Source organism: Lithobates pipiens, unplaced genomic scaffold (assembly GCF_037356315.1).
Source record: "Lithobates pipiens isolate NorthernLeopardFrog02 unplaced genomic scaffold, aLitPip1_a1.2 Scaffold_18, whole genome shotgun sequence".
Taxonomy (NCBI): Eukaryota; Metazoa; Chordata; class Amphibia; order Anura; family Ranidae; genus Lithobates; species Lithobates pipiens.
This window is the reverse complement of record NW_027507758.1, coordinates 416908779-416928864: the sequence shown is the minus strand read 5'-3', so window position 1 is coordinate 416928864 and position 20086 is coordinate 416908779. Positions and strand designations below refer to the sequence as shown.

The window sequence follows — 20086 nt, the reverse complement described above, 5'->3', positions numbered from 1 at the left end:
GAAAAGAAATCTAAAGCTGCCATCAAATTTAGGAATTGATAAACTGCAATATAATAGATGTTTGTTCTTTTTGTTTAATCTGAAACCCTTCTCAAACAGGGTCTCTCCCTATAAGGCTGGCCATGGATGGAATATGCAATTTCCTTTCCTTCAACCACAGTTATCCCCAAGTGGCCGTAAACTCCCATGGTTGATTTTTACCTATAGATAAGCCTATAATAAGGCTTACCTAAAGGTACAGTAAATATCTACTAAACATGCAATGGTTTAGGAGATATTTACTTGCGAAGTCACTGGTGACGTCACCGGCGCATGCCCTCTGAAGGAACAGCATACCCAGTGGCGGTGCATCCATAAGGACGCACGGGCTCTGCCCCCTCTCTCCTGCCACCCCCTCTAGCACCAATAGATTCATGCATTGCATGAATCTATCTTTGGCTGCCGCTGCCACCCCCTATTCAGGCACCCAGCCCCTTTTCTAGCACAGGGTGCCTGAATTACAGCAGGGGGGGGGGGGTATTTTTGAAGCACCTGATTAGAGCCATAGGCTCTAATAGGCGTCAAAAAGGTGACCTGCAAGCACCATGTTGGGCTCTCGCAGATCACTCAGCTGTGTTCGCTTTCCTAACACTAAACCGCCTCTCCACCAATCAGGTGCTCAGATCTGTTACCTGTCACCTGATTGGCTGAAACGACAGGCGCTGTGATTGGATGCCAGGCATCCAATCATAGCAGAGGACGAGAGAAGACATTGAGGAGCTGCCCCACCGAGACGGTGGGCCGGGGGGGGGGGCACACTGGCAGCATTTGATATAGCACAGTGGGAGGGGCACAGTGGGAGCAATTGAGGGGCACAGTGGCGGCAATTGATGGGCACAGTGGTGGCAATTTATGGGCACAGTAGCTGCGTTTGATGGGCACAGTGGCGGCAATTGATGGGCACAGTGGCTGTGTTTGATGGCACAGTGGCAGCAATTGATGGGCACAGTGGCTGCGATTGATGGCACAGTGGAGGCAATCGATGGACACAGTGGCTGCAATTGATGGCACAGTGGCAGCAATTGATGGGCACAGTGGCTGCGATTGATGGCACAGTGGAGGCAATTGATGGACACAGTGGCTGCAATTGATGGCACAGTGGCAGCGATTGATGGTACAGTGAGGCTGCAATTGATGTTTTTTTTTCAGTTTGTTTGCACCCCCCCAAAAATTTTGAGCACCAGCCACCACTGGGCATACCTGTGCCGTTCCTTCACAGCCCTGTGCTGTGAATTGCAAGGGTAGCATCATTGCGGCTCGTCCAATCAAAGGACCGGAGCCCGCCAACCCGGAAGAAAGACTGGGTGAAAATGAAAGCCCTGTCAGCTGTGACAGCGCACTGCTGGAGGGCTTAGTTTTAAGGTAAGTTTCTCAAGCCTTCCCATAGACAGAGCGGTCACTACCAGGTATCTGCTCCCACTTCCTTGTAAGATCACTGCAATCTTGTGCAGCAATCTACGCAATGTCCGGCCCCTCCTCCTTCCCCCCTCGCTGCCTTCTGGGAGACACACTGGTCCCAGAAGACAGCCGGACCATTCAGAAAGCGCAGCGTAACTAACGCATGTGCAGTAGAGGGACGTCCCCCTCCCTCTTGCCACCTTCCGCCACTCTTCCCGGGCCACCCGTCCCACCAGTAGACCTGAGCCACCAGTCGGCGCATCCACCACCTAGGCTGAGACCCAAACAAAGCTGATTTTGGTGATTTAAAAGGGATCCCTCCATAAAATGTACCTGTCACCACCTATTACTGTCACAAGGGATGTTTACATTCCTTGTGACAGCAATTAAATTGGTCAGAATTTTATTTTATTTTTTTAAAGGGACAATGTAAAAAAATAATAAAATAAAATAAATAAGAAAAAAAAATTCCCTGAAGAGTCCCTGCGTGCTTGCCCAGCAAAGAATACACATACATAAGTCGTGCCCACAAATGTAAACGGTGTTCAAATCACACATGTGAGGTATCACCGCAATCAGCAGAGTGAGAGCAATAATTCTAGCAAAAGACCTCCTCTGTAACTCTAACCTGGTAACAGTTAAAAAAATTTGGAGCGTCGCCTATGGCGATTTTTAGGCACCGTAGTTTGTTGCCATTCCACAAGTTTACGCAATTTCAAAGCATGACATGTTAGATATCTAATTACTCGGTGCAACATCATCTTTCATGCTATACAACAAAAGATTGGGATAACTTTACTGTTTATTTTTTTTAAATTTCACGAGTGTCTTTTTTCCCCAAAAAATTGCATTTGAAAGACCGCTGTGCAAATACTGTGTGAGATAAAATATTGCAATGATCGCCATTTTATTCCCTAGGGCAGTGATGGCGAACCTTGGCACCCCAGATGTTTTGGAACTACATTTCCCATGATGTGCAACTACACTGCAGAGTGCAAGAGCATCATGAGAAATGTAGTACCAAGACGTCTGGGGTGCCAAGGTTCCCCATCACTGCCCTAGGGTCTCTACTAAAAAAAAAATATATATATATAAAACGTTTGGGGATTCTATGTGATTTTCTAGCAAAATATACGGATTTTAACTTGTAAGCAACAAATGTCAGACATAGGCTTAGTCATGAAAGGGTTATTATTGAAAAAAAAAAAAAAGTAAGGTTAAGGTTGGCCATACATTATACAATTTTCTTGTGCAGCTTTCCTTTAGATTTACCAAAACCATATAATTTGAGGTCAAATCTAAACACTTTCAATGTGTATGCAATCAGGCAGGCCCTTGTACTACATAGCTGAAGGTAAATCTAAAGAAAATTGAATAAGAAAATTGTATGGTGTATGGCCATACAATGACTTGTGTGATCATGTCCTAATTTGTTTTGGGCGGACATGCGTGGTGTACAATCCCATGATGAATCAGTCATGTGACAGATTTGTGTGACTCTGAATTCTAGGGACTGTCACTATCCAGGCAGCTTACATAGGAAGACATTGTGCAATGTATATAACATAGAGCAGGTTCCAGCGTCTAGCTGAATCGCTGTCGATCGTGGAGAGTCCCTGGGTTGGATGCCCCCAGTCTGGCACTTGTGATTGGTGGGATTAGAGCTCATCCCCGTCATCCTCCTACACTCAGCGTGTGATCGCAGCACCTCTACACTTCCACAGACACACACACACATCACGTGACAGGCGCGTCTGCTCCTCTCATCACCCTCCTCGCCCCCGCTCCTCCCCCTCCCCAGTGACGTCACCGCTTCCTGAGCTCCGCAGACTGAGCCGACAGACGGCAGGAGGGAGGCGGCTCGTCGTGTGCAGTGGTGACGTCACGGGCCGTAGACTGGGGAGGGGGGGCAGAGACAGGCTGACATCGAGCCAGAGCAGCGATGGCACCCAGGCAGGAGCGGAGTGACCGGAGATGCCAAGGTAACAGCTGATCATAGGCACTGAGTGAAGGCAGTACAGTAGGGGATCCCTGGAGGTGACAGCGGGACAGTTGTGTGTCTGTCACTGCTGGGACACCTGGACAGCAGGTAACAGGCAGGGGCCAAGGGTGGAGAGACAAGCAGAGGGGGGCACATAGGCTGGCAAGGATCTCTCTATACCAGTCTGAAAGGAAGGGGCTGCTCCTATGTCCCCAGCTGATGGCATTTCCTGGGCTCAGGCTGGCATTGCCCCTACAATGCAGTGCTGGGCTTTTCTAGAGAGGCTCAGCACTCTGATCACACAGGATCACTGGCAATGATGCTGCCAGGGGGTGTAGCGCAGTACAGCATGTAAGAAGTGTGTGTGTGTGTGTGTGTGTGTGTGTGTGACCACCGAGTGGTCCTGTCCGTGGCCAGCGATTGGCCGCTCTTTGTTGTGACACCCATCACATTAGACTTTCAGCCATCAGTCATTGATTTGCTGGTGGAATTAAATGCCTGGGTGCCATGGGAATTCCCTAGCCCATTGTTTCCTCTCTGCTTTATTAATGACACTATAATGTGAGCAGAGCACTGTCATCCTGAGCACGCTTCCCATAGTATTATACATCATGGAAAATCGCAACGCAGGGCGCATTTATTTCATGTCTATTGTTTGTACCCTTATTATTAAGACCCCATTGACATCCATGGTTTTCTCGCCTTTCCATTCATTGCAACGTTGCCCTGTGGCTGGAGTATGTCTTAATATGTGGATTGTACATGTTGAGAAGGTGTCCGATTTGTTGTTGCTGCATTCTTGTTCCCTAGATAAGCCTATGGATAAAGCGCGCACATGTAGCATGCTGCTTCGGCAAATTATCGCCGTTCATCCAGCACACGGATAGCTATCATTATTTTGGGGTTTTATTGTAGTTAAAAAAAAAAATGTTTTGGCATTATTTTGTAGCATGCTGCTTCGGCAAATTACCGCTATTCATCTAGCACACGGATAACTGTCATTATTTGGGGGTTCTCTTGTTATTGTGTGCTTTTTTTTTTTTGCCATTATTTTGTAGCATGCTGCTTCAGCAAATTACCACCATTCATCCACAACATGAATAACCATAATTTTTCTGGGATTTTTTTGTTATTGTGGTATTATTATTATTATTTTTTTTGGCCTTTTAATTTAGTTTTTATGGCATTGTGGCTTTATTTGTATTTTTTTTTTTTTTTTTGCATTGTATTTTTTTATTTTTAATATATTTTATAGCTACTTCTAACCCAGCAAAGAACAAGGCAAATCCATCCCTGTCAGTCCTGTTGCTGATTGGTGTAGAAGTGGTGCCGCGGAAGGGTTAAGCGCCTGGGGGGGGGCTAGCATAGCACAGGGCGATGTTTACAGTTGCACAGTCAGGGGAGGATGGGGGGGAAAGCTCCTTCCTGGGGTCCTGCCATCAGCATCTCCAGCCCGAGTTCTCAGCCTCCTGCTGGACTGCAGTGAACTGTAAGCTGACTACATAAGGATTATCACATGACTGTCTTCGGGGAGATTTCTCTTCCTTCCACCCCCGTTCCCACTTATTGGGTTCAGTCAAGTATTTTTCATGTGTTTAGGCTTGCAGTCACGTTTCACCATTTGTCATTAAACGGGTCTTTATTGTGTATATGGAATCCAGCTTGCAGCACCTCCGGTGATCTGGAGCATGGCTTTTTAGATTAGAGCAAGCAAGGCTTGGCATAGCGATTGATATGCCTGAGATCGTTTAAAAAGCCAGCACAAAGGATAATCGGGATGACCTTCTGTTCCGAGGCCCCCCGTTTTTCCAGATTCTAAGCCCCAACCTGTATTGCAGGGCAGCGTATCCAAAGGGAAGATTTCAATTTTTTTTGACATGTAATCATTTTGTGAAAAGGTGATAAGCCCATGTAGATTTTAAGAATTTGACCTTGACTGTGTTAAAGAACATCTATGCTTTTTCTTCTTTTCTAGATGAGGAGATGGCTTATTGAAATAACACACCAGCAGAGGCAGAAGGCTGATCGTTCCTGGATATATGTTTAGATATAACTCACGTTAACTGCTTCCTAGATAACTCATCGCTCAAAACACTGTCGCCATTAGATGTTGGTTTCATCAGCTGGCTACGTTTTTTTTACTATTGCCATAACCTGGACATGGATGCAATTTTGTAACAGATTGTGACCAAAAAAAAAAAAAAAAAAAAAAGTAAACCATTTTCATGGGTGGGAGTAAGGTCAATAGTACATGACATGAACACCTTTTACAGTATCTTGCACATTGCACTCTCGGCTGGTTGAAGGTATCTAAACTCCTTTTTATTTTATTTTTTGAATTTTTGGAAGGCCCTTAAATATATGCAATTTTCTTTTTTTTTAAAGTGAAGAAAGGTTTAACTACGTATGTATATAAATCTGTTATGTAGCATACATGTTCTTTCTAGCTTGCTAGCATTTTGGTAATGACATTTCATTTTGATATGATGGCAGCTTTTAATGCATAAACATTTTATTGGCTTCAAAATTGGAATTTTGATATTTGGACAAAGTGCAAATATGGGGGAAGACGGAAGCCCCCCTTTAAAGAAACTGGCTAAAGAAAGTGAAGTTAACTTAGATGTTCCCAATGTTGCAAACAAGGTTGTAGCAATCAAAATGGAAGTGGATGACTATAAAGAGACAGCTGTAGAGGAGAACAAAGAGAGCATTGTCAAGCTGAGTAGTGTACCGCTTAGCGGGTCTTCTGAGCTGAACCCTGGACTCAAGCACACGTTGGCACAGTTCAATTTAAGCAGCCGGAGTTCACTGGGCGGGCCTGCTGCCTTCTCTGCCCGTTTTTCTCAAGAAAACATGTCACCAACAGTGTTCTTGCCTCTCCCATCCCCGCAAATTCACCCTGGGCCGCTTCTTATACCATCGGACAGTTCAACAGAGCTCAGTCAGACTGAACTGGAGGGAGAATCAATTTCATGTTTCATGGTGGGAGGTGAAAAGAGACTGTGCCTACCCCAAGTCTTGAACTCTGTACTGCGGGATTTCTCTCTCCAGCAGATTAATATTGTGTGCGATGAAATGTACATATACTGCTCGCGTTGTACAACGGACCAGCTTCACATTTTAAAGGTTTTGGGGATTCTTCCTTTCAATGCTCCGTCCTGTGGACTGATCACTTTGACAGACGCTCAGAGACTATGCAATGCTCTTCTGCGGCCGCATACTTTCCCACAAAATGGCAGCTTGCTGCCTGCAAAAAACTCTTTGGCTCAGTTAAAGGAAACGGGTAGTGCCTTTGAAGTTGAACACGATTGTTTAGGAAAGTGCCAGGGTTTGTTTGCACCTCAACTTTACACCCAGCCAGACGCCCCTTGCATTCAGTGTTTGGAGTGCTATGGGATGTTTTCAACACAGACATTTGTCATGCACTCTCACCGATCGCCAGATAAGAGGACCTGCCATTGGGGCTTTGATTCTGCCAAGTGGCATTGTTATCTTCATTTGAGCCCAAAATATCTGAACTCTTCCGAAGGCAAAAAAATGAAAAGTCTTCTAGAAGAAATGAAGGGGAAGTTCAGGAAGAAGAACCAACCCAAGAGAATCCAACCCAAAGTAAGTTGCAGTTTGTTGTTCTTTTGATATTCTTGGTAAAAAGCTGATTATTACAAAATGTGCTCAATGTACGTTAATGTACTGGTAATATTTTAGTATGATTTTTAATATTAAATGCTGAATTGTATGTGAAATAGTTGATGGAGTTGCCCAATGGATAAAAGTCTTCTATGTCTGTTCTTTTAAGGCCTCTTTCACATGGTTGATGGCCAGGAAACAGGAAAACCGGAGGTTGAGCTGCTTCAGACCAACCACTAAAATATTGCTTTCAGCTAGATAGGACTGTACACATGCCATGCCAAATTTACTGCAGTTTGTCCAATTCACCCATTCAAAGTCAAACTCCCCTATTCAAGTCAGTGGGAGCATGCCACAAGTGCAAGTTGATTGCTTGGCTTGCAGTTGCACCACATTCATTTCATTCAAAACTGCAATTTGACAAAACAAAAAAAAGAATCCACGAGGCAACAGGATCACCTCCTGAGCATCTAGAAGCCATTGATTAGCTTCCCTCTGAAAAGTGGTGCACTGTGGATTGCTTTTCAGAGACACCTGTAGCGTGAACTTAGCCTTAATGGGCCCATAGACAGCTAGTAGTGAGATTTTTGCTTTCGTAACCAATATAATCTTTACTTTTTCCTAACAGCTCTCACATAATTGTGTATACTGTGTACTAAAGTGGTACAAGTGAAGCCCTGAGATTAGTGGTGCTGCAGAAATAAGAGGGTCACCCCCCCCCCCACCCCCCATGCTGGTGTAATAAAGCTGGACATATGCAGTGGGTTTTGGGAGGTGCCCGATGACCCAAATTAAATTTGAGACATAAATGGCCCTGTCGGCACTCTCTTGCCTAGCATCCTTCGCAAATTGTCTTCTGAAAAGCGGCTGCATCCAGTTAGATGCAGCCACTGTTTGGTTTTTCTGTCAGTCACAGGTATTGGCTGTTAGAATACAGTGGTCGCCAGGGGAGATTCCTCCAATCATGCTGTTCATTATCCTTGTAACTTCCTGTCTACTGACCCAAAATCTCAGTGTTATCAGCTTTCCGAGTTATTGTCTGTAAATTGCAAACCCCCTTCTTTCTATGTAATGGAGAGGGGTAAGTTAGTATAGTCCAAATTAGGAAAGCAACCTAGGGGGACAAGACGGCCTCCTCCACATAGGAACAGCATGTGATTGCTGTCGCCCTAGAACAGGATGTGTGTTACTGCAAAGCTCAAATGGAAATAAAGCCAGCCATGGATGGTTTGAATCTCGGCCTGGTTCGTACCATGTATGAGAAGGCTGAATGTACCCAATTTGATTTGATAAATCAATTTAGCTACAACCAGCCTGCTGGATTTTACAGCTTCCCCTATGGTCGCAGGAAAGAAATTTGCTCCATCTATAGTCAGCCTTGAGGAGGAAAAAGCCTTGTAAAAGGAAACTAATGCAGCCAACCCATTCAAGGACTGCTGGTAAGCTGTGGTATATTACATTTATATTTAAGTCATGGCTAGACAAAATGACAGGCAATCAACACTTATAATTTGTGAAAGTGTAGTTTGATGTGAGAGCGGCGCAACACTATTTCACTTAAAAATCATTGCATGTAAATAGCTTCTGGGAGCTAGCTTGTTAGTCATATTCCTCATATCAGTAGATATGTATGTTTCTAGTTAAAAATGTCAGGCCATCTCAAGATTATGGTTAATTTCTGAATTCTGCATTTCTTTTATTTATTTTTTATTTTTTATTTTTTTTACCTTGACCATTGGAAGCCGCTATGGTTGTCAGGAAGGTTAGATGTGGCCCAGAAGTAGAGGATGTTGAGCCCTTGGGAGGAGCTCCTTGTTAGAAAAGTTGAGGCCTTCATACTCTGTGGTGTGTGCCCAAGATTGGCGGGGCTCTTGGGCACCGAAAAGAAGACTTTAGGAGCATTAACTTAGTTGAGCAATTTTCGAATCTCTCCCAGCCCTCTCTTACTGATCGCTGGCAGTAAGAAAAGCCTTATGTAAATGCCCCTTTTACTTGCCGAAAGCTGTAGTCATGTGATCTTCCTGTACAGAATCCTCCCTTTTGTTTACAGCCATCGGAATCCATCTTTAGGTGTTCACCTCACTGTCTGTATGACATGGACACTTCTATAGGCTGTAAAGCAGTATGGGGTGCTCTTAGGATCCTGAAGAGGAGCAATATCACTGCAAGATGAGGGTAAGGGACAATCTGCAGGCTTGGCTTTGTGGTCCCCCACACCCAGAAACGGCAAAAGTGTGGGACCTGTATAACCTTGCATGATGGATTAGAAGGGAGTGGGAGGAAGGGACACAATGGGGAGGGGGTCATTTATGTCCTAAATGGGGCTTTTAGTGAACCTATAGGTTGCTCAGGGCAACTAAACCCAGCAATAGTGTTGAAAGCGGTTTCTGCGTGTCAATCCTCATCCAGTTTTTGTTGGAGTTTCTACCTGTTAGGGACCTGGCATTTGACTTTACTCGGTGTTAGGCCTGTTTGTTGTGGAACCCCTAAAACTTAGAGGCTCATGCCCTAAGGGCTCCTTCACGCCGAGGACTGCATTATACAATGGGCACTAGTGTGTGTGTGTGTGTGTGTGTGTGTGTGTGTGTGTGTGCTTACAATGTGTTGTAATGATACATTGCACTGTTTACGTTTTTTCCTTTTTTTTTTTTTTTTTTTTTTTTTTTTTAACTTTATTGAAATGTCCCAAGAAATGTCAATCTTTATTCACTGCAGTGAGTTGTAATCTGTCGCAACATGCTGCGCTAAAAAAAAGAGCATGTCTTGCTTTTCCTCAGTGCATCGCAGTAGTGTGAACTAAACTGTTAGGGCTCAAGGCAAATTGCCATGTCTATGCTTTGGGATTGTGTTGGGAAAGGCTGCCCTGCGCAGCTCGATGCACATGGTGTGTATGGGCCCTTGTAATAAAATTGACTACATTTTTATTAAGTTCTGTGAGTACTCTAGCACAGTGTTTTTCAATTTCAGTCTTCAAGGTGCACCAACAGGTATTTTTTTTTCAGGGTTTCCCTCAGATGAAACGGCTGTGGTAATTATTAAGGCAGTGAAACTGATCAAATCACCTGTGCAAAATAATGTAAGGCCTGAAAACATGACCTGTTGGTGCACCTTGAGGACTGGAATTGAGAAACGCTGCTCTAACATACACGAGGTAGCAGGCAACTGTGAAGCAAGGTTAAGGTTCGATATACACTGGCTTATTTATTATTATTCAGGATTTATATAGCACCAACAGTTTGCACGGTGCTTTAAAACAGGAGGGACGACAGTATATTTACAATATAAAAAATAAAAGTACGGTTGTTAGGTGAAGGCAGAATAGGCTTCTCTGAAGAGAGGGGTTTTCAGGGATCGTCTAAAAGCAAGCAGGGTAGGAAATAGTCGGACAGATTGGGGTAGGGAGTTCCAGAGGATAGGAAAGGCTTGGGAAAAGTCTTGGAGACGAGTATGGGAGAAGGTGACGAGGGAACTAGAGAGCAGGAGGTCTTGGGAGGAATGAAGGGAATGAGTAGGTTGGTATTTTGAGACTAGGTTAGGATTGTAGCTGGGGGCAGAGTTGTGGATGGCTTTGTAAGGTCTTAGAATTGAAGTTGGGTTAGTGGGAGCCAGTGGAGGGATTGACAGAAAGGAGTAGCAGGCACTAAGCTGTTGGTAAGGTGGATGAGCCTGGCAGCAGCATTCATGATTGACTGAAGGGGGGGTAGCCTTTGTAAAGGTAATTCAGTGAGGAGGGAGTGGCAGTAGTTGAGGCTAGAGATGACCAAGGAGTGAACTAGGAGCTGTGTTGTGTTATTTGTTAGGAAGGGGCATATTTGGAGATGTTGAGGAGGCTGAAGCGGCAAGACTTTGAAAGTGTTTGGACGTGGGGCTGAAAGGAGAGTTCAGAGTCCAAGGTTACACCCAGAACCTTGACATGCAATGATGGGCTGATTGTACTGCTATTGATCTTGAGAAATCAGGGGAAGAGGCACATGGAGGAGGAAAAATCATGAGCTCAGTTTTGGATAGATTGAGTTTGAGGAAGTGGTGTGGCATCCAGGATGATATATCTGTTAGTAAATTAGTGATAGGTGAGGAGCCTGAAAGAAGCTTAAAGCGGAGTTCTGACGATTTTTTTTTTTTTTTTTTTTTTTAAGTCAGCAGCTACAAATACTGCAGCTCCTGACTTTTAAAATAAGGACACTTGCCTGTCCAGGGCGCCCCCGCAATGTCCGCACCTGAAGCCGATTTATCCCTCGGCTGTCGGGTGCTGCCGCCATCCTCGTTAATGGAATCGGGAAGCGAAGCCTCGTGGCTTCACTTCCTGGTTCCCTACTGTGCATGCGCGACTCGATCTGCGCTATCCCTCTGGTCCCTGCAGTTTTCTGGGACCCGCGTGTCTCCCAGAAGCCACCGGGGGCGGGGGGGAGAATCAGTGGTGTAGATACCCGCAGGTGGCTTGGGTATCTATGCCCAGAAGTGAGAGCAAAATACCTGTATTAGGGGTCAAATGTGCCACCGGAGGGGGGGCAGGAACCGGGAATGCAGAAGTTCCATTTTTGGGTGGAACTCAACTTTATGAAACAATATTACTCCTAGAGGAGTATAGCGTTTTTTGCCTGTAGAATCGCCTAGTGCAGTGATGGCGAACCTTGGCACCCCAGATGTTTTGGAACTACATTTCCCATGAGGCTCAACTACACTGCAGAGTGGCTGAGCATCATGGGAAATGTAGTTCCAAAACATCTGGAGTGCCAAGGTTCGCCATCACTGACCTAGTGTTATCCTATGTGTCCATGCACATTAGATAGTCTCGTATTTTTTTTTTAAGCTCCGTGTTTAGAGGCAGAAAAAAAACCTTCTGTTTTGCGTTTTTGACAGAAAAAAAACCGCTAAACTCTCAAACTCAAAATCAATGTGTTTTTTTGTATTTTTTTTCTGTCAAAAGCACTGGCGTTTTTTTTTTTTTTTTTTTTTTTTTTTTTTTTTAAGCTATGCTGTGCATGGAGCCTAATACTTTTTTATATTTGCAGCAAGATTTAATGCACATTGACCATGAACAAGCAAAGGCCCAGTATCTACACCTTGTGACCGCGTTTTCCAGTTTATCTGGAGTCGACCCACTGATATTGGCGGGAAATGTTCAGACACAATGGCATTGTTAAGGCGTTCATCGACTGATGAGGGCACGTTGACCCACATGCACAATCAGACTGACTGGCTTCTTGGCAAATTCTTGTGCCGTCGCTTATCTTGGGTGCAAACCGTAACAATTGGGACAATCCTTTTGTTTTTCATTTACTTTACAGCCTAACTGCACCCCTGCCATGGTCAATGGGCACCTGCTTGCCCTTAGGCATAAAGTTATCAGCCAAATGTCATTACGTGTCTTGAATTTTTTTTTTTTTTTTTTTTTTTTTTTTTTAGCACCTTACACACTATCTGTAAATACATAAATCTTTTCATTTAGTAACTCCAAAAAATGACCTAAATTTTCTACTAGGAAACTCCTCCTAAAATTCTGCTTTTACATTTTTATTTTCCTTTTTCAAATTGTGCCTTATTTTATAATTCACGGTTGATCATTTTACTGTTATACTGATTTTCATGGTAAAGCAGCAGAAATTGCCCACTTTCTAGTTTCTACATGCTACCCAATGCATTGCACACACGTGAGAAATCCCTTTTAACCTGTTTGTTGACAATGTTCTGCTTGTCATCTGAACAAACCAGATCAATGTCTGTATTATGTTAGTTAACCTCTTAAGATTTCATTACTAATCATGATGGATTTAGCTGTCCAAGGTGCTCCATTCAGATTGAAGCTTGTCAGATTTATTTGTTAAGGTCAAGCAATATTTGTACAAAAAAAGCTCCCGATATATAGATCTGTAATTGGGACAAATAATAAAAGTGTAAATATTTAGAAGGGGAGCATGTTCTTGAAATTTAATTTATCTGAAAATAATGTGACATAAGCAGGGAACATAACCTACTGCATGTATGTTTACCCAATAAAATGTATTTACTTAGGTTCATATTAGCCTGCATTTATCTATATATCGATCAATCGTGTTTTTTTTTATTTATTTTTTTACAAGTGTTATTGTAAAGCTGAACTCAAGGCTGATATAAAGGACAAATTAAGGCAGCACTGTATTCATCAATACCATTAAAATATTTTTAAACGCAAGCAGTATAGGTTCCTGAATTTTACCTGGTATTCGTATTTGGTAGTCAATCTATAGAAGGACTGGAGAGTGAGAGGAAGCAATAGTAAAAAGAGACAATCATGTGTTAACAAGTATGCTGATGGAAGAAGAAATCAGAGTGACAAAGATGGGCTTATCACTGTGCTGCTTCTTCTTTCACTGTCCAGTCTTAAAGTGGAACTTAACTCCCCCAAACAACATTGATTATTTTTAATCCTCATGCTGCCGGTGTTAGTAAATCATATTTACTTGTGTGTGTTTTTGTTGTTGTTGTTGTTGTTGCTAATAATAATAATAACATTCAGTTACGTCCTAGTTTCTAGGAAAATTATGGCATGCACCCCAGGAGTCTTCAGGAGGGGTTTTCTCAGCTAAGGACACTTTTATCTGTATTCAAGCTTGAGCTAAGGGCTGATGGATTTTAGGAAGTTAATGCTACATGAATAGTTTGCCCTTATTTAAGATGGCAACGGGCAGAAATGCTAAGGGGTGGTTGTTTTTCAAAGTGATTTCTCAACAAAATAAAGCATATGGATGGATGAATGAATTTGCATTGAATAATAAAAAAAATTAAATTTAAATAATGCTTTTGGTTTGTGGTGCTCAGATGCAGTGAAAATCTGCTTTAAGGCAGTCCATGGATCGAAATTTTGCTGGTTCAGCAGGGGCTAGTAGAGCTGCATGATTCTGGCTAAAATGAGAATCACGATTTTTTTGCTTAGAAGATAGATCACGATTCTCGCGGCGTAACATCATCTTTCACATTAAAACAAAAACATTTTTCTAACTTTACTGTTATTTTTTTTGTTTTGTTTTTTATTATTGAAGTGTATTTTTTCCCAAACAATTGCATTTGAAAGACTGCTGGGCAAACAGTGTGACATAAAATATTGCAGCAATTGCCATTTTATTCCCTAGGGTCTCTGCTAAAATTATATATAATATATATAATTTTTATTTATTTATTAATGTTTGGGTCTTCCAAGTAATTTTCTAGCAAAAAATATTGATTTTAACTTAAGGAAGAAGTGTCAGAAAAATATTTAGACTTTAAGTGGTTAAACTTCCTGCATTTACACTGGTTGAAAGCTTGGCAGACTGCCCAGATTATTTGTTTACACAAGAAGTTCTATGCCTTTGTTCTAAGAAGTTAGTTACAATGTTTCATGCAAGTTCTAAATTTGGCAAATTGCCCATGATGCTTTATTTTGACAGCTGAGTGAGCAGATAATCTCTCCACTTGTTTATATGAAAGAATCACCTACTCTCAGTGGGAGAGATCGTCAGAGGAGAGAATCGAGATCGCGATTTTATAACGATTAATTGCGCAGCTCTAGGGGCTAGCATAAATTTCGATCCACGTATGGGCACTGTGGTTGTACAGAAGTGGATCTGCCAATCAACTTCTGTACAACCGCACTTTTTCGGATTTTCCCCACTCGATGAGCATAGCCTGCAGCATCAATCTGTGCATTCTGACAGCGGGGAAGTCTTCTTCCCCATCGACATTGAATATGTGAATGGGGGAATTGGGTCCGTCTTCTTTTGTTCAACCCCAAAGAGAGGCTACAACACCGCTCCAGGTGATACAATAGCTGTACTGAAAATCTGGTGCAAAAATAGGTGCGGATTCGGTTTAAAATCCAATAATACTGTCTCACCCTGCTCTGCACATGCCCAGTTGCTCCCTATTTTTTGGGCACTGTGTCTAAAATGTAGAGGCTGATCTGATAGCCTAAAGAGTTACTGCAGTTCAGCGGCTCTGGGCTTCAACAAAATGGCAGCCTCCAGAAAGCAGAAATAAGAGCAAAGCTGGATGCAATTTATAGCACACACTAATTTTGGTAGCATAATTAATAATGTGGAATGTATGTTCCTTGCTAAAGAACATTTTTTTTATTTTTTATTTTTTTTTTAAACAAGTTATGGTTAAATTTTAATTTTGAATGTCCTTTTTTAAATCTAAAGGTTTTAATAAACTGTCATTCCTGTCATGAAAGGGATTGTTGGCACACTTCCTGTTACAGGGTGACAACGCTCTGTCCCTGTCTCCCAACTGCACTACTGCATTGTCACCCACGTTTTCAGTGGAGACTATAAGCGGCTGTGCCAATGATCACTGCAACAGATGCACCAAACATGCTAAAATATTTGCAATCACACTCCAGCTATAGAGTGGCAAATTGAATTGTAATATTAATGGTAAAAATGAGAAGGTTACACGAGATTACACAGTGACAGCAAAGCAGCTCTTGTGCTCTTTCAATCTAAAACAAAGCCTTTGTAGGTTGAAGATCTGAAGGTTCCAGCAGCAGATATGAGATAACATCAGGAAATGGTATTGTGGTGGTCATTACCCAACCATGGTAGATGTTCTCCTGTCCAACATTTCCTATAGGGAAAGGTGATTGCAGGTTGGATTTTTTTTCTCTCGATTTAATAACTTATTTTTTCCAAAAAGAGTTTTTTTTTTTTTTTTTTTTTTTTTTTTTTTTTTTTTTTCCCCATGGGCAGTGCATCCTGCCTGATCCAAGGCATGAAGGCCGAAGGGGCATTATGTGAACTTTTATCTTTTGGATTTAATTAACAAATTTCATCTTGTTAGTATTTTGTTGAAAGCATTGCCTGGCGCGGTCAGCATGCCGTTTCCATTGCTTGCCGCAGCCCGCCATCCACAGCTTCTTGTATACCAGCTGTACTCTCTCTCTCAGGGAGTCGTGTATGTAGAATCCATGATATATGACTTAGCATCCCGCATAGCACAGTGAGACAGCAGCAAAGGAAATTAAAAACCAATCACATTGGAAGCAATGTAATGAACTCCTCCTAGAAATCCCTGTGAATTTTATATATAGCTTTGTGAGAAAAGTTTTTCGTGTTCCATCTGTAATGACGCACTGGATAATAACCCGGGATTTAGAGGCCGACAAATCAGAATGGAAAAGACAACAAAGCATGTGTGAATCACCTGGTAATTACATGTCTGGCTGTCCCAGTACTCATTGTGTCCTCTGTGTTCTGCCGGTGGAGACTGTACTCGCCTGTTTCATAATGTATATGATGCACTAGATCAGACAGAGCGGGGTGAGTAACCCCTAGCGTCTGTCTGCATGATAACCTTCTGTCCAGCAGTGCAGTCTATGACTGTATCCATAGCAATGTCTGCTGCTTATGATGCAAGGTACAAGCTAGTTTGCTGGAAAAAACATATATACAGTACGGTATATGCTTTGCATTCTGCAGCACAGCATGGTGTTCAATGCTTCTATTCAACCATAGAGAATATTATTTAAAGTTGCATATTTAAAAAAAAAAAAGTAGCTGTTGAAATCCTTAAAGCGGTATTAAACCCAAAACCAAAAATGTAATCTATTGCAGCTTAGCAATCATTAATTGGTGGCTGAATCGATTTTTTTTTTTTGGTTTTTTTTCCCCCTTTGATTTTTACCTGGTGATCTGCCCAGTAACACACCTCCTGTATTAACCGCTTGCGGACCAGCCGCCACAGTTTTACTGCGGTAGGTTCGCTTCGCTGCACAAAATCACGTTATTGCACGTGATCTCGCGAGGCTTGGATAGCAGGCGTGAGCTCCGTCAGTCCAGCCACGGGTCCTGTGGACTCCATGTCCACAGGGATACCCGCGATCGTCTTGTGGAGAAGAACGGGGAAATGCTGATGTAAACAAGCATTTCCCCGTTCTGCCTATTGACACTGATCACAGCTCCCTGTGATTAGGAGCGGTGATCAGTGTCGTGTCACACACAGCCCCCCACAGTTAGAATCACTCCCCAGGACACACTTAACCCCTGCAACGCCCCCTCCTTGTTAAGCCCTTCACTGCCAGTCATTTACACTGTAATCAGTGCGTTTTTAATCACACTGATCTCTGTATAAATGTGAATGGTCCCAAAATAGCACCGAAAATGTGTCCGATGTGTCTGCCATAATGTCAGTCACGATAAAAATCGCTGATTGCCGCTATTCCTAATAAAACATTTTTTTTATTAAAATGCCATAAAACTATCCCGTTTTGTAGATGCTATAACGTTTATGCAAACCAATCAATAAATGCTTATTGCAAATTTTTCTTTTTTTTTGTTAAAAAAAAAAAAAAAAAAAAAAAAAATGTAGAAGAATACGTATTGGCCTAAACTGAGAGGGGAAAAAAAATTGATATTTTTTTTTTTTTTGGGGATATTTATTATAGCAAAAGTAAAAAATAATTGGCACTGGAGAGCCAATCGACCTTCCGGCGGCTAGTGACAGACTGGAACAAAGCCAGAAATGGCTTTGTTCCAGTCTCCTTGATGTAAACACGACGTCACTTCCTGTTTACTCGGCTGCCAATGGCACCAGATTTAAAAAAATATACAGTATTCAGATACACCGTTTTCGGTGATCTGAATACTTTGAAGTGCAAAGGAGGGATTTGGGGTCTTATAGACCCCGATCCCTCCATAAAGAGTACATGTCACCCCCTATGACTGTCACAAGGGATGTTTACATTCCTTGTGACAGCAATAAAAATGATCAAATTTTATTTTTATTTTTAAAACACAATTTAATCATATAAAAATTCAAACTGCTCCTGTCGCCGTGAGCTCGCGCAGCAAAGAAAACTCATATGTAAGCGATGTTCAAATCACACATGTGAGGTATCGCCGCCATCGTCGGAGCAAGAGCAATAATTCTAGCACTAGAACTCCTCTGTAACTCTAACTTTTTTTTTTTTTTTTTTTCAAGTGTCGCCTGTGGAGATTTTTAAGTACCAAAGTTTGTCGCCATTCCACGAGTGCGTGCAATTATAAAGCGTGACATGTTTGGTATCTATTTACTCAGCGTAACATCATCTTTCACATTTTCCTAAACAATTGGGATAACTATACTGTTTTTTGTTTTTTTTTTAATTCATTAAAGTGTCCCTTTTCCCAAAAAATTACATTTAAAACACAGCTGCACAAATATTGTGTGACATAAAATATTGCAACTATAGATTCTGCAAATATTGCAAAATATAGATTCTCTGCTAAAAATATATATGTATGTGTGTGCTTGGGGATTCTAAGTAATTTTCTAGCAAAAAATAGGGATTTTAACTTGTATACACCAAATGTCAGAAATAGGCTTAGTTGTGAAAGGTTTAAAGCGACGCAGTGCCGAATCGCAAAAAGTGCTCTGGTCTTTGGCCAGCCAAATGCTTCGGGGCTTAAGTGGTTAAAGTGCCCCCATTCCGGATGAAGGGACATGTTTGGGCAGCGGCATTGTCAGTCTAGGGGGAGGGGAGTGTTAGATGTACTAGCAGATTTAAGTACACTAACAAATTGAAGCCAAACTCTAGCTAATACTTTATAAGCTGTTACTGCAAAGAGTTTTTTACTTTTAAAAGTTGTAGACTTCTCATTTTTAGCAGGGGTTCCCCGAAACCAGAGAACTATTTCAAGGGTTCCTCTGTGTTGAAAAGGTTGAGAGAGGCTGCTCTACACTCCTACATACATTCTGCTGGAGAGCTTGTTCTTTTGAAAAACACACTTGCTGGGAGGATTATCAGATGAAAAAAGAAGAGAGCCTTAAAAAACAAAAAACAAATGCAGCTATCACATCTAAGATATGGTAAGCTACAATATAATAAGTCTTTGCTTTTGGATTTAATACCGTTTTAAACAGGGGCCATATTTCCATCTTTGGAAGGTGTGGGTATATACAGCCTTTAGTACAGATCACCTCTGTTGCACACTACCGTTCCTTGTTTTACTTGCCCCACTTTTGGAATGTTGTGGTAGGGTATAAATATGATTACCGTATATGAAGTTATTGGATTTCTGCTGATACTAGGGAGAAACTGATAGCGACGGCATTCGGCCACTACCGGGCCAGCTTTACCCCCCCCCCCCCGCTAGTGGCTGAGAAAGGGTTAAAACCCCAATTATTTCAATGGGCAGGAGCGGTGTATACACCGCCCCAAAGATGCTGCTAGCAGGACTCTTTTTACCATCCTGCTAGCGCACCACTCCAGTGTTAAAGCCCTCGGGGCTTTCGCACTGGAGAGACATCAGCGGCTGTTTCAGGGCGCTTTGCAGGTGCTATTTTTAGCGCTGTAGCGCCTGCAAAGTGCCCCAGTGTGAAAGGGGTCTTACTGATAACATGTGAAGCACCATGGCAACTGCAGATCAAAGGCTAGGATGGTAGCTTCATTGGCTATAAAGTATAGGCGGGATTATCCAAAGTTTCCAAAGCACTACTCTTCATTTTCTAGGCTACAGTGCGCCCCCCACACACTGGCCATTATCTTGCCTAGAGTCATTCAATCCACTTCCTCTGGGCTCATGCCCTGGCGGTGCGTATTCACACAACATGAGTTTTCAAGAGTTTTTCTAAGGGGGACATCAAATCCAGTAACAACGTTCTTAAAGAAGTATAGCTAAAGCTACTTTGGCTGTACTTCTAGGAATCACAGGAGTGCTGGTCGTTCAATACATTTGTGAACCATTTGCAGCCAACAGCAGGCTCATGCCCGCTGTCGGCTGAGGTCACAGAGCCAATCCAGGCCCTGAAAAGATCCCAACTGTAGCCTCCCAGAGGCCTGGACCGACAGCTGGCTCAGCCTCTTAACAATCCGCAGACAGTCTGACAGTCCCCGACTCTCTACTCACAGATTGCTGAGAAACGAGTGATCAGTAGTCTTTGATCGCTCAGTTCTCAGTGCAGAGCCAGTGGTGGACAGATGCAGCATCAGATCAATGCTGCATCCACTTGGGTGAGTATCATTTTTTTTTAATGTTTTATCTAAATCCCCATATTTCTCTTTTAAGAGCTTGTTCACACACTTGCTTCATTTTAGCATGCAGGCTG

General features: G+C 42.6%; 1 protein-coding gene across 2 annotated transcripts in view; it reads left to right on the top strand.

Moving 5' to 3' along the window:
* The first annotated feature begins 3259 nt into the window (after positions 1-3259).
* SKIL (SKI like proto-oncogene) overlaps positions 3260-20086 on the top strand; it is a 70660-nt gene continuing 53833 nt past the window's right edge. The window contains exons 1-2 of one of the 2 annotated variants that reach the window (XM_077488001.1): positions 3260-3419; positions 5394-7027. In XM_077488001.1, coding sequence (XP_077344127.1) covers positions 5918-7027 — 1110 coding nt within the window. In that variant the 5' untranslated portion in view covers positions 3260-3419; positions 5394-5917. The remainder of the gene's footprint in view (positions 3420-5393; positions 7028-20086) is intronic. The other variant, XM_077488000.1, reaches the window with a different exon arrangement.